The sequence below is a fragment of the Diplodia seriata genome (assembly GCF_021436955.1).
Source record: "Diplodia seriata strain FDS-637 chromosome Unknown scaffold_3, whole genome shotgun sequence".
Taxonomy (NCBI): domain Eukaryota; kingdom Fungi; phylum Ascomycota; class Dothideomycetes; order Botryosphaeriales; family Botryosphaeriaceae; genus Diplodia; species Diplodia seriata.
The window spans coordinates 2,059,038-2,073,057 of NW_027117310.1; the positions used below are offsets into that span (position 1 = coordinate 2,059,038).

At 55.2% G+C, this 14,020-nt stretch overlaps 5 protein-coding genes and 1 non-coding gene across 6 annotated transcripts; 4 read left to right on the forward strand and 2 right to left on the reverse strand.

Annotated features, from left to right (window-relative positions):
* Positions 1-685: 685 nt before the first annotated feature.
* SLS55_003348 (uncharacterized protein) lies at positions 686-3,136 on the forward strand (the record flags this gene model as incomplete). The annotated part of the gene is made up of 1 exon (XM_066774825.1): positions 686-3,136. The coding sequence occupies one exon, from the start codon at positions 686-688 to the stop codon at positions 3,134-3,136; it is 2,451 nt and encodes an 816-aa protein (XP_066634944.1).
* Positions 3,137-4,083: 947 nt separating this feature from the next.
* Positions 4,084-4,466, reverse strand: SLS55_003349 (uncharacterized protein; the record flags this gene model as incomplete). Its single annotated transcript, XM_066774826.1, has 2 exons — positions 4,084-4,187; positions 4,244-4,466. The coding sequence occupies 2 exons, from the start codon at positions 4,464-4,466 to the stop codon at positions 4,084-4,086; spliced, it is 327 nt and encodes a 108-aa protein (XP_066634945.1).
* Positions 4,467-4,866: 400 nt separating this feature from the next.
* On the forward strand, positions 4,867-5,953 carry SUI3 (translation initiation factor eIF-2 beta subunit; the record flags this gene model as incomplete). Its single annotated transcript, XM_066774827.1, has 3 exons — positions 4,867-4,881; positions 4,978-5,731; positions 5,784-5,953. The coding sequence occupies 3 exons, from the start codon at positions 4,867-4,869 to the stop codon at positions 5,951-5,953; spliced, it is 939 nt and encodes a 312-aa protein (XP_066634946.1).
* A 730-nt stretch (positions 5,954-6,683) lies between these two features.
* On the forward strand, positions 6,684-10,743 carry SLS55_003351 (uncharacterized protein; the record flags this gene model as incomplete). The annotated part of the gene is made up of 7 exons (XM_066774828.1): positions 6,684-6,732; positions 6,854-7,279; positions 7,418-7,767; positions 7,819-7,957; positions 9,306-9,824; positions 9,880-9,984; positions 10,532-10,743. The coding sequence occupies 7 exons, from the start codon at positions 6,684-6,686 to the stop codon at positions 10,741-10,743; spliced, it is 1,800 nt and encodes a 599-aa protein (XP_066634947.1).
* Positions 10,744-10,844: 101 nt separating this feature from the next.
* Positions 10,845-11,988, reverse strand: SLS55_003352 (uncharacterized protein; the record flags this gene model as incomplete). The annotated part of the gene is made up of 3 exons (XM_066774829.1): positions 10,845-11,270; positions 11,325-11,663; positions 11,785-11,988. The coding sequence occupies 3 exons, from the start codon at positions 11,986-11,988 to the stop codon at positions 10,845-10,847; spliced, it is 969 nt and encodes a 322-aa protein (XP_066634948.1).
* A 1,314-nt stretch (positions 11,989-13,302) lies between these two features.
* Positions 13,303-13,374, forward strand: SLS55_003353. The gene has a single exon. It is a non-coding gene; the product is annotated as a tRNA-Arg (tRNA).
* Positions 13,375-14,020: the final 646 nt, after the last annotated feature.

Genomic DNA, 14,020 nt, shown 5'->3' on the forward strand with positions numbered 1-14,020 from the left:
GCCCTAACCTCCACCGCTCACGCTGGTCAAGTGGCCAGTCGCCGTTTTCCCCAGCCTCATCAAACCACCAGCAGGGGCAGCCCCAAAACAAGCCTTCCGGTTCTGCGACACCGTTCGGCGGAGCGCGGGCGGTGTTGTTCGGCTGCAAAGCCTTCGTCAGCGCTAGCGGCCATGAGTCAACCGCTCTGGCCACTCACAGCCTCCACGCGCGTCTGTGCTGACCGGGTGGAATAGGATGTGGCCGCTTCTCCGCGCTGCCCACGCCTCGAGTCCCACCCTCTGTTGGCCACTTTTTCCCAGGCCCGCCATTCCCGATCAGGACACCGCGGTGTCTGCGGTGTCGTGCCCATGGTCCTTGCGCGCAAGGCAGAAGGCCTGGCTTGTAACCGGCGGCCAGTAACTCCATATCATCCTGCCGGATCCTCAGGCAGAGTAACCTGCTTCCAAATCCCTCTTCCCTCCTCCCGCGAGACGTCTGAAGCCTCTCGTTGCGCCATCGCGACGCGGCCGCCCTCGCACTCATCACCGCTGCGCGGACTGACCACCCCATCAGCCGCACCCCAGCCCGTCTTCTGACCCTAATTTCCTCATTCGGCACTCTACCGACTCCGCTGGCGTGGAGTCCCCCGTAGCAATCACGCATTTCTGTTCCCATCCCGTCCTCATTGAATCCTCTCCTATCATCATGAAGGCCTTCCGCATCTCACGTGCCCCGGCTGCCGCCGGCGAGGCTGCCTTCGACCCCTTCGCGAAACTAGTCTTCGAGCCCGCGCTCGAGTCGGACGAGCTGTTTGACGCCCTCAGAGAGTCCTACCCCACGTTGAAGACGCATACCGAGAGAAAGAAGCAGGCTGTCCTGGACTTCCTGATGGGAGAGCGCCGGGCCATTGAGCAAGAGATTACCGCCTTTGTCCAAGAGACGGGCACTCCCGCTCCCCAGCCCGACGCTAGCTACTCGGCCAGACCCTCGCCCGTCTTCTCGACTAGCTCGAGCCTTGATCTCCGCAAGCTTTCGACCTCGAATTCGTCCAGCTCCTCGACTCGTAGTGCAGGATCCAGCCCCGAGACCTTGTCTCTCAAGGACATGACCTCGGTCTGGACAGCAGCCGGCCATGGCAAGCCCAAGATCCACACGCGGAGGTCGATGACCACCAGGGAGAAGGAGGAGTACCGGCGGAGACGGCAGATGAAGGCATGCAAAGAGTGCCGTTCTCGGAAGCGCAAGTGCAACCACGAGCCTTCTGATGCCTCGTCTGCCGCCTCCCCGCGTACTGGTTCGAAAGTGAAGAAGCGAACCTCCACAGCCACTTCTTCACATCCGCCTCCTCCTCAACAAACCTTTCTGAGCAACGAATTCGACAGCACTTCGTTTCTCGCCGACTCCACCTTCTCCACCTCCGACAGTCCCTTGGACTTCCTCGACTTCTCTCCAGCCACCGGCACCGAAGGATCCTTCGATGACTTCCTTCTCCTCCCCCAAGACGATTTCTCCTCGATCGACTTCGCCACCGATCCTCTCTTCCAGGCTGTTCCACAGTCGTTCTACGATCCGTTCCTTGAGCCACAGCAGTCACAACAACACTACGCACCATCGACCGGCTCAAGATCACCAGCTTCCACTTACCAATCATCTGGAATGTCAAGGTCGGGATCCAACTCAAATGCCCTGGACACCTCACAGACTTGGAGCTTTGATCTAGATCCGATGGTGGATGCTTCAGGTGGCCACGTGCTAAATGCAACATTCTCATCCTCGTCGACTGATGGCAAGCAATCGGGCCTAGCCGCCGGCCTTTCACGAAGCTCACACTCGTCTTCATCTTCACGCAGATCGCCAACACAGTCATCTGTGGCCGGACAGCCATCCCGCTCTTCGGATGGCGGAGTGAGCGCCGATATGGCTAACAGTGGCCTGGCAAGTCCAAACCTGGGCGGAGCCATATCAAGCTCCTTCTTACTACCAGAAGGGCTGTTACGCCAGGCTCCATCCGTTGGCAGAATGCGCCAAGAAACATTACAACCAGCTACGCACGGTGTGACGGCCACGCACACGCTCAACGCTCACACCTCCATGGATCTCGCACGAGATATCGGCGTGGTGCCGCAAGCGGCACCAGACTGGTTCAATGGTGGACAGAACGACAACAGTGGGCATCACAACGATGCGCGCAGCGACGGGCTTGTGCTCGGAACCGACCCCAGCGCTGGCGCCCGCTTTGGCGAGCATGGCCGCTCACTTGCTCGGCGTCTGCCTCATACCAGCGGCAGAGCTGATGCTGCCCTGGATGAAACCTTACCTCACCCCGGTGGCGATGGCTTACTGGCCGCGCGTCCCCTACGGGAATCTGGAAGCCATGGCACCGAAGCATCGTTGTCGTCCAGAAACCCGACCTCCGCCAATGACCCTGGCTCCACCCACTCGGACGCACTATCCGTCCGCTTTGGCAGCCAGATTGTTGGCGGCTCGAGACAGCAGGTCTCTGTGTCGTCTCAATCTCAAACCACCACCAGAACCAGCCTCGCCACGAGGCACACGGTCGTCCATGGCCAAGGCCAAGATGGCACTCCAGGACCTGCTTCGGCAGCTGCTGATGCCAGAGTCCGCGCCGTCTCCGACTCTTCAGCTGATCAGATACTTGCGGTCAGCAGGTCATGCAAGGGCGAAGACCCCAAACGGGACAACACCGTTGACAAAGCGCGCGTTCCAGCGCTGGCCGACGGTGCGAGCAATGAGTTACTATCGCTCGCCACCATCCACAACGGTCTCTGCTCTCCCCGCGAAGCTGATAAGGCGAATACCAACATCGAGCAATTCTCTGCTCTTTGGCTCGAATCGAGCATCGTCTTCATCATTGCCTCTCTTTTCTCGGCTTTCGTCCGCACGGTCGTCTCATCTCTGCTTCACCTTGCTTCGGCAAGTCATGGACAGAATGCGTCAAGTGGTGGTCGCCATCGTGCGAAGGACGTCTCCTTTGGCGATGTGTCTCTCTCGTCACTGATAGAATCCACTTCAAGTGCGCCTACCAAGAGTGGTAAGGCGAGACAGGAAAAGTCGAATCTTCTGGCCGTCTCCACGACATCATCGGCCTTCTCAGCGTTGCTGTGTGGGGTACACCGCAGCCACGTGTTCGTGTAATGGTTTTGTCCCGAGCGTTTAGCATCAGGCGTTCTTGGTTGGTTTCATGATCTATACTCCGGGGGCCTGTTTACTCGTTTTGTTTGCCCGGAGTTTGGCGTTGGTACACCGCGAAAAGAGTCATGTATGTACATTGACTCCCCTCCACGTGTGAGAGGGTTTGGGATAGTTCGCGTGATAATCGGAATGGATGGGATGTATTTCAAGTGCTTGTATCGTGTCGCATCATGCATGTTGTGGATCATGGTGACTTTGCATATGCTTGAGTTGAATGTACTTTGTTAATCCACCATGGATATGGTGCAACCATGTTCACTCTGGGCGGATCGCCAGCTCCGCCACAACGAGCGCGTTGCAGGAGGCTTACCATGGGGGATAGATGAATACGTGCAGCGAATAATCAATTAGCACAGATTGAGACCAAGCTTAGTCTACAGACTCAGTTTTCGTAACAATCGAGGAGCCAGGCCGTTTAGGCATCCAAGCTCAAACGACATAATCTCATGAGCTGTCAAACCCCATCGTACTACTTCAGGACGCTTCAACGGTGTCATGCTTCTCAGCGAATAAACAAGACATCAGTGGCGTGTAGCACAACAGTATCGCAACAACCCGAGCTCCAGAAAGATGATCGGTTTCTACATGTGGTCGTCGCATCGTGATCCATTCGTCCTCTCCAAGCTGCCTCTCTTTTTAAGACATAGGTTTGACATCAACCTGTACTATCATCTATGAACATCCTCCCCACATATGTGGTGGGTCTATCATATCTTCCGTCTCCTCGACAGACCAAGTTATTCATCTGGACGCTTCCATCATTGTCTTGACTCCATCAAGCCTGGAGGCATTGCATCGTCGAATTGATACGTTCAATTGGCGCTCTGGTCCACAAGAGTGGATCTGCCTTGGAAGCAAAACGAATTGCTTGAAACCTCCGGAAAAAACGTCTATAGGGATGCAGCGGCCTCGACGGCTCCTGCGGCCTTGAACGCGGTAGAGCTGGTGATTTGGACTTCAACGGGGTATTTCCACTCCATAAACTTGGCCCAGCCTATGTGAGTAAGGTTAGCCGTGGCACGATAAAGGGCATTGCCGTATACCACACACCCCAGTATGCGCACTTGCGGCCAAAGTACTTGCCCAGGTAGGGCACAACGACCATGGTCAGGAGGAGCTCGAGCTGCTGCAAGCTCTCGCGCCACTCGCGCTCAGCCTCATTCTCATCGTAATCGAGGCTCTCGGTGGTGGCTTCGGAAGGGAGCGAGTCCACGTCGTCGTCGGACGAGTTGGAGGGCGGGACGACGAAGGAGGTGGAGTCGGTGATGGACATGGCGGGCGGAAGGCGCGATGCGGGACGTGGGGACTAGCCTGAAGGCACTCGGCGGCCCATCAAGACCGCGGGATCAATGGGCGAAAAGTGATGCAGGTAGCGAGAGAGGACGGCACGCCAGCAGCTCAGAATTGCAGGAGGCCGCAGCGACGCGCGGGATCCCAGGGTGGTGGTTGACGTAGCGGCGCCGGCGGCGGGCGGCGGGGCATCTGCGGCTAAACATGGGCTTGGCGCTCACGTCGGTTTTTGTGCAGAACAGTCATTGTCTGAGCGCCGGTGGTGGGCGACAGGCACGACAAAAGCACTGCTAGCTCCGACACCTCACTCCCTCCCCGCCACACCTGAACTCCACCACCCGCAGGCCCGTACATCCCCCCAGTAGCGCCTGTCCCTAGCAACCATGGCGGACACCGAAGTACGTGCCCCCTCCCTCCCCACCGTACTCTGAGCTTGCGTGCCCCTCTGCCCGATGACGTCCGCGTCTCTAACACGGAGTGTGTGCGGCACGCAGGTTCAACCTTCACCCGAGGAGCGCAAGCCGCGCAAGTCCGTGGCCTTTGCTGACGGCGCCCAGATTGTTGACAGTGATGGCAACGTCAAGGACGTCAACGGCGCCGGCGAGAAGGACACCGCCGAGAGCCACGCCAACGAGACGGACAAGGCCGTCGACGAAGTCACCGACATGTTCAAGGACCTGACCAAGAAGAAGAAGAAGAAGTCGTCCAAGACCAAGGAGGGTGGCGACGACGAGGCGCCGGCCGCCGACGGCGAGTTCGACCCGTCGGCGCTCAAGAAAAAGAAGAAGAAGAAGAAGGTCGTCGATGCCGACGACTTCGAGGCCAAGCTGGCCGAGGCTGGTGCTGGCGCGGACAAGGAGGAGGAACAGAAGGAAGACGAGGTGCAGGAGGGCGACATGGAGAAGGGAACCGGCATCTTTGCGCACGAGAACACGACGCCCATCAACTACAACCTGCTGCTCAACCGCTTCTTCACCATGCTGCACTCGCACCACCCCGACCTGGCCTCATCGGGCTCCAAGAGCTACAAGATCCCGCCGCCGCAGTGTCTGCGTGAAGGCAACAAGAAGACCATCTTCGCCAACATTGCCGAGATCTGCAAGCGCATGAAGCGTACCGACGAGCACGTCACCCAGTTCCTGTTCGCCGAATTGGGTACCAGCGGCAGTGTTGACGGCAGCCGGCGACTGGTCATCAAGGGTCGTTTCCAGCAGAAGCAGATCGAGAACGTTCTCAGGCGGTACATTGGTAGGAACCCCCAGGAACGACGTGCGAGGGATTGCACTGACACGATGGACAGTCGAATACGTCACATGCAAGACGTGCAGGTCGCCCGACACAGAACTCAACAAGGGCGAGAACCGTTTGTACTTCGTCACCTGCAACTCGTGCGGATCCAGACGCAGTGTCACGGCCATCAAGACGGGTTTCTCTGCCCAGGTTGGCAAGAGAAGGAGGCAGCAGGGTTAGAGCGGAGGTGTGGGTGCATGTTTGGACGGTTCTCGGGTTACGACTGCTTGCGCGCTGGCCCCACGGCGATGACTCAATGGGTTCTGAGCTACGTATATGTGGCGAACAAAAAGCATGGCGGTCTACGGATTTCTCATACACAGGAGGGGGAGGTGTACTGTAGCAGACACAAAGGCAGAATGCACATGATACACAGAATACCCACAGCTATCGGTGATACCAGGTCGATAGGCGCCGGAGGTCCACAGGATCCTTGGTGAGCGCTAAGCGATGGCGGTGATGTTCGTAGGCGCCGAGGCTGGCCAATGGCGGCGCGAGCCCCGCGCCCCCAGGCCGCGACGCGTCGGGGGGCCGAGAGATGATCAGCTTACCCGGTCAGAAACAAAAACGCGCGCGTACAGGCTCTAGGCGTGAAAACTTAGTCGTGTGCGGCGCCAACGCTGCTGACACATGGCGCGCCGTCGCTGGATTGGGCATGTAGCTGAATTGTAACAAAAGAGGCGCGGGATGGTCTGGAGCTCCACGACGTATATAGAGGCGCCCAACCGCCAGCATGCGCCCACCATCCCCTCCGCTATTCCTCGCAGCCACGCCTGCCGTGCCTACCCGCCGTCGCGTTGCACCAGAAAACACACTGCGGGGCACAGCGCGCATCCGTCACACCCCCAAGCCTGTGTAGCGCGTATCTCCTGGCCTCACCTTGTCCACGTCCTGCAAGTCACCTTCGGCCATGTCGGGTTACCCGTCAGCAACCAGCCCTCAGGCGCAGTACTTCCCGCGTAAGCCCAGCCCAGCGCCGGTGTGGGATCTTGCACTGACTTGAGCGACAGCCCCGCCGCAAGGTACCGACAGCTCCGCCGAAGCTCCGCAGCGGCCGCCCAGCTAACCACCTGCCACCAGACGGCCACCAACCGCAATTCGCCCCTCCACCTGCGCCACAACAGCAACAGCAGCCGCAATACTACCCCCCTCCGCCTGCTCAGAGTCCTCCCGCCACCCAGCAGCACTTTGCGCCGCCCCCGCAGCCCCAGCACCAGCCTCAGGCCCAGCACCAGCAGTATGACCACCACCGCGCCTCTTCGTACCATGGCAGCCCCGCGCCACACCAGCAATACGCACAGCAGCCCGCCCCCGCCTATCCTGCTCCACACTCGGGGAGCCCGTACCCTGTAGAAAAGGCGACGCCGCCCCCGCCGCAGCCTGGGCAGCTGCAACAATCACACACGTTCAATTCCAACGCGCCGGCCCAAATGCCCGGCGGCGCTCCTGCTGCTGGGCACTTTGTGGGTGCCGGTGCCACTCAGGACGACGTTGGCACCTTCAACGGTGGAAGTTACAGAATTAGCCATCGCGACACCAACAGCATTTTGACCGTCCAGTTGGCTATGGGCTGTCCGCTGACTGCGAGGCCTGGTAAGGGAGCGCATTTCCTTCCATGCTCGGATTCGCGCTGACCAATTCCAGGCGCCATGTTCGCCATGTCCCCCACCATTACCCTCAAGGGCAGCATAAAATTCTCTCTGAAGAAGTTTGTCGCCGGTGGCGAGCTGTCGACGTCGACCTTTACCGGCCCTGGCGAGCTCCTCCTCGCTCCTCCCTCCCTCGGAGATATCACCAACATCCGCCTTAGCGGCAGTGAGATGTGGAGCGTGAGCAAAGACGGTTTCCTGGCCTGCACTCAAGGAATCGTCAAGGAGTACAAAAGCCAAAGTCTGTCCAAGGCCATGTTCTCTGGAGAAGGCCTGTTCGTGTACAAGATATCCGGCTCTGGCATCCTTTGGGTCACAAGCATGGGTGCCATTTTGAGGAAGGATGTGAGTGTCAATACGTCGTGTTTCCCAGCGCGTGCTAACGGCGTACAATAGCTCCAAGAAAACGAGAAGTACATCGTGGATAACGGCCATCTCGTTGCCTGGAATTGCAAATACGTGCTTGAGCGCGTGGCGAGTGGCGGGGTCATCTCAAACTTATCTTCTGGCGAAGGGTTGGTGTGCAAGTTTACTGGTACGTCACCGGCCCAAGATATCCTCCGACTACGAGTGGCTGATGCACCATCTCGACAGGACCCGGTACCATCTTTATCCAGACAAGGAACCCCACAGCGATGGCTCAATGGTTCGGAGCGCACACCGGCGCAGCGTAGTCACGATTGTCATGATCCCTTTCTTCTCCTGCTCTATAGTCAACTTTGGGCCCTTTTTCTTTCTATTTTTTTTCCTTTCTACAATTCTCCGAGCGAGAAAATTGAGATTCCCCCACAGCAAAGATACTGCTCCAAACTAAGGGCCTGCTTTGCTATTCAAGCTGGCAAGCCGACACTTAACTTGCCATTGGTGAAGAGTATCCATTTATGGTTGGGGTTGCGCTTAGCATATCCAGGCTACAAGTCCGTTGCGTTGGGTGACTGGCTCCTGATCGATCCGAAGCCATTTGTTCTCTAGGTTTATCTCCACGCCCAACCCCGGTTTTAAGAAAGTCTTCGCCGTAGGCAATGGTTCTTGAAAGAGCACACAGAGCTCGAGGTGCATCGCTCCGAGAACTCCGGCGCATGCAGAAGAAACTGGACATTCAAGTTGGATCTGCATCGATACAATAGTCTTGGATGCAACTTGATCGGTACGAGCCGGTCCCAAAGAATTCTAGCTATCACTTCGCGCATTACATCCACCCTCGTTTGGGATGTCCTTAACGTCTCCCTTTCCTCGCTCAAGTTCCCCGGAAAGTGCCCCCTTCTCCGCTTTCCTCTCCATTGTTCCTCATCGACCATCTCCATTGTCTCATGCCCGGCTCCCATCTTCTTTCAAACTCGTGGATTATTGAACAATGTCTAGCCTTCATGCAGCCCATTTACAGATCTCAACTGGACGTCAAGGCGCCCAGTTTCACGAATCGCCGGTCAATTTGGAGGCTGGACACGGCACCCGTGCTCACGGAGGCGGAAACGCCGAGCCCCTCGCGTCGAGAACAGATGATGAACCTGAGCTTAAGCGTGAGATGCTTCCGCGCCACTTGCAGATGATCTCGGTGGCTGGAGCTTTTGGGACCGGCCTGATCATCTCTTCAGGAACAGCACTCCTGCGGGGAGGCCCTGCGTCATTACTGATAGCTTATGTGATTATGGGGGCCAACGTCTACTTTGTGATGACCGCACTGGCAGAAATGGCAACGTACGCGAAGATGGATAAAGGGTTTCCGGGGTATGCAACGAGATTTGCAGACCCAGCCTTAGGGTGAGAGCGTGTTCCCTCATCTCTGACATCCGTCGCCCAGCGCATTAATAGGCATGTTAGGTTCGCAACGGGCTACAATTACTTTTTCAAATACGTTGTCCTCCTCGCCAATAACCTCACAGCTACGGGCATCATCATTCAGTACTGGCGTCCCGAGTTGAATGTCGGCATTTGGATCACCGTCTTCGCCATTCCGGTCCTCTCCATCAACTTCTTCCACGTTCGCGTCTTCGGAGAGTCCCAATACATTGCTGGTGTGGTTAAGCTGCTCGTCATGACCATGCTTATCATCTCCTGCCTGGTGGCATCCCTCAAGCCTGTCGAGGGTCGCGGTGTGGTCGGATTCCGCTATTGGAAGGATTCGGGCGCTTTCGGCGAATATCTCAAGCATGGTGATCCCGGGCGTTTCCTTGGTTTCTGGGCCGCCTTCGTCCAGGCTGGCTTTGCTTACATTGGAACTGAAGTTGTGGGCGCGGCCTTTGGCGAAACGCCAAACGTGAGGAAGGAGGTTCCCCGGGCCATTTTCTGGACGTTCTGGAGAATAGTATTCTTCTATATCGGCGGCGTTGTGGTGTTGGGCATGTCTTGCCCGTATCGAAACGAAATGCTTGTAGGAGCTACTCATTCGAAAGCGAGTGCCGGTATGTTGACTTGGTGGAGAACGTTTGATAGTCGCTGATAGCTCTCGTGATGCAGCCGCCTCGCCATTCGTCATCGCTGTCAAACTGGCCGGGTTCGAAGGGCTTCCAGATGTCGTTAACGCAAGTTTGCTTGTGTTCGTTCTCAGTGCTGCATGCTCCGGTAAGCCACTTCTCCTGTTTCGTCATTGTCTGTTTCTCATTCCCTGATGATTTCAACTCTCCCAGATATATACGTCGCCTCGCGTACCCTTTACGCGCTATCGAAAGATCATCAGGCACCCCAGGTATTCAAGCGGACCGTCAAACAGCGAATCCCCACGCTTCGTACCCCGTTAACCCTACGGGACCGATTGTCAAACCTGTGCGTTGGCGTGCCGCTTGCCTCGGTGCTATCTTCCTCCGCATTCTTCCTTCTCGGGTACCTAAACATTTCGAAATCATCCTCCACCGTCTTCGGGTATTTTGTATCACTTGTTACCGTCTTCGGAGCATTGAATTGGGTCAGCATTCTCATTTCGTATATTTGCTTCAGTCGCGGCCTGCGGGCTCAAGGTATACGGCGAGAGGATCTACCATACCAGGGCTTTCTACAGCCATATGCCTCATATATATCTCTAGTCATCACTGTTCTACTCATCCTCTTCAATGGTAGGTTCCTCCTGATATGTTGCCGTGCTTTGGAGAGGCTGACCCAAATCCAAATGCAGGCTTTGACGCCTTCATCTACCGATTCGACGCGTCGAGGTTTGTCACGTCATATATTGGGGTTCTCATCTTCGCGGCAAATTACTATGGTTGGAAGCTCTTTGCAAAGACGAAGTGGGTCAAACCAAAGGAGATGGATTTGGTAAACAACTGCAATATCGAGCCAGCCACTGAAACCATCCTGCTTGGGCAAACGGTTGGACTGAAGGATTGACAGAAACATCAGGGGCTGTTGGCCACTACGAAGCCACCTAATTCAAACAAAATGAATTTTGAAATATCCACACTTGGTTGGCTAAACGAATATCGCTATCGTCAGATCAGATGAGCTTTGACCTGTTCCAGGGCATGCTTGAAGCCTTTTGCTTCCTCCGGGGAGATTCCCAGATCCTCTTTGCTCACGAGCAATTGGCCCAAGTGGGCATGCCAATCAGATATCTGTTCGCCAAACTTCAACTGATCAGCAAGCTCGCGTCCAGCGATTCCCCAAATCTGCTCATATCCTTCGGCCGTGATCTCGGCAAACACCGCAGGCTTCCCGGTAACCTCGCCCCAGTACTGGGCCATCTGCTCGAAGGATATGACCTCCGTAGACACGCTGGCATATTTCCCCAGTGTTTTGTCGGGGGCTGCGAGCACTTGGCGCACCCACACACCCACCGTCACGGAGACATCACCGGTAACGGGAATGGTAGCGGATGGCTTCGTAGGAAGGGCGAAGACGTACTTGCCGCTTCCCGGCTGCAGTTTACGGTGAGCTTAGCACCCTCATAGTCAGGACTCACAATCACTTACGACTTCAAAGGGTCTGGAGTTGGGGAAGAACGCCAGATTCGATGAGTAGAAGCCGACGTAGAGAAACGTAGTCTTCGCGGCCAGATCAGGAAGCTCGTCACGGATACGTTGATCAACTTTCGCTTTGTGGTCCATGTGCGGGACGGGGAATCGGCCACCAGTGATTTGGTTCGCGTGTGGGATGGTACTCCAGATGTAATGCTCCAGCGTTTTCGTCTGCGATGCGGCTTTCGCCAGAAGCAGTCCCTGCTGCTCTTCAATCTCGCCGGCCTCGGATTGCGATTTTCCAGTGAATAAGTGCTCCCAGAAGTTTGTTACTGAAAACACCGCGTGTGCACCCTGCCAGTATTCAGCCTCGTCTGTCGCATTTGAAATAACACGTCGTAAACAGTAGAAAGGTATTCGCACCCAGACGACCAACTGCACTGATCGGGATCGGTTGCATATTGATCACACTCACCTCGAAAGCTTTCACCAACGATCCCTCATCATTGAAATCCGCAGCAACAACTTCAGCCCCCTGAGCGGCGAGAGCCTTTGCGGCGTCGCCATTGGGGTTACGGGTGATTGCCCTGACTTTCCAGTTGCTGCTCTCCAAAAGCACGCGAGCAACAGATCCGCCCTGCGTTCCTGTAGCACCAGTTACTGCGATTGTTTTAGCCATGTTGGAATCTTGTCTGAATCAGTAAATGTCGACTACACAGCTCTCATTCAAGCCGGGATATATAAGTACATATTGCCCTTGCTCATTGTTTGTCTGCCAAGTAGTGGGCAAAGATTGATTGGAAATCCATCGGAAGTCCGGTATCACGCCAACGGCTGACATCTCAAATGCGGGGTTGTGGCCAGTACAAAGCCGCCAAGCGGGGGAATGTTTGTATCCTGCAACATCGAATGTCGATCCTATACTGCGAAAACTACTAGTTGCGTGGACCGTTGAAGCAACCGTTCACTTGAGACATCAACATTTCGACGTCCATGAAAAACACACCAGATGCCTCTGACTGTGCTAATGTATCTTCCCACCATACCATGTACATTGTGCTGTGACTGAATTCTGAAGAAGACACCTTTTCGAATCCTCCTTACGTTGTGTCGATCTTTAGTGGAAGTGTTCCCAGGTGGGGTAGAGGGGCTGTCGGCCGAGAGCACTGACATCCTTGCAGCGCCCAGACTGATCACGCTACATTCGCGGCTTTCGTTGGCTGGATTCGCACTTTTTGGCTTTCATTGCCTGCATAATAATGGGGCAAGACTCACATGCATACGATCCAGTTGTAGAAGAAACGGTATCGCGTCTGACTAAGAAGGTATTGCTAGCTCCTCGGGAAAACACTTCATTATCTCCGAGTCCAGTCTTTGAGAGCCTCTCCAAGCACCGGAAGTCGGAATTGCAGAGTCCCGGATGCGTCGAGCAGTTTCGCAACAACAGATCGAAAGTGTCGATGACGTCCATAGCTACATGCATGCATGATCTTTGCGTGATCGAATTGGACAGAGCGCATAGATTTCAAGAGCACTCGTCACCTCGTAACCGGCCCTCCCTCCCTTCAATATTCTCTCCTCATGTTTTCTTTCTCTGAGATAAGGGACGAGGAGAGCGCGAATGCTTCGATTTCTGATGTCGTGGCTACCAGGCATGTTCTGTGGTGGTATATACTAAACTTTGCCACCCGCCATATGTAGTACCCGACTATTGACAGAGGGAAGGCTTAAGTAATATGACGTGAACGGATAAAGGCTCAATGTTACTTAAAAATTGCACAGAAAATGAGTGGCATTGCACCGTCACCATTAACGCGGTCCAGGAAACTATGTTATTGCTTATCAAGTACTAGCATCTCTATATCTGACCTGCTCCTACGCGCCTGAGCCTTGTGTATAGCGCCCTCGGAGGTCCGACTGGGTGCTGCAATGTAGCTGGGCGGATATGTAATAGGTATATATATTTTGTGAGTGAAGCTACCTTCCAACAACTGGCCGGTTGGCTCAATGGTAGAGTGTCCGCCTCCTAAGCGGAAGGTTGCGGGTTCGAGTCCCGTGCTGGTCGTAAACGTGCTCATATGATGAGTGTCCAGTTTTTTGTCCAATTTTTCGCCCGATTTTTCACTTATCCACCTCTTTTTTGATATTTTCTACCTTTTTACATAGGGTACTGATCCCCGGGGCAAACCACTTGTGTGCTGGACGGATCAGAAGCAAAATTCAAGAGAATACGCCGTCAATTCGTTGAGTGGTAGACTTTCGGGTTGACCCTCGGCTTAGCAATTCACCTCGCTTTTCAACGAGATCTCCCAACACATTAGCCCACGGAACTGATTGCTTGCATCCCGGGCCTCTCTCTCCATCTAGCGAGGGTCATAAAGCATCAGAATAGACAAAAATATGCGGTCAATCTGGTAAGTGTTGAAACTCGGAAGACGATGAACCGCAGTGGCCATTCCCTGATTGTTTTGCCCAAGTTTCCTTATCGCTCGTGAGCACATACATACATGTAGATGTACAAATTCACGGAGACCATTTTCTTGACTTCCTGTATGTCCTCGTGCGTGGTCATGGCAATACATAGTAGATGAACGGCTGTCTGCTGGGTAAGCCGTCCCCACCACCACCATCTTATCTTATCAGAGATCTTCTGATACAGCAGACAAGCGCTTCAATAGCACTTATCACCATGCGAAGCAAGTTTTTACCCC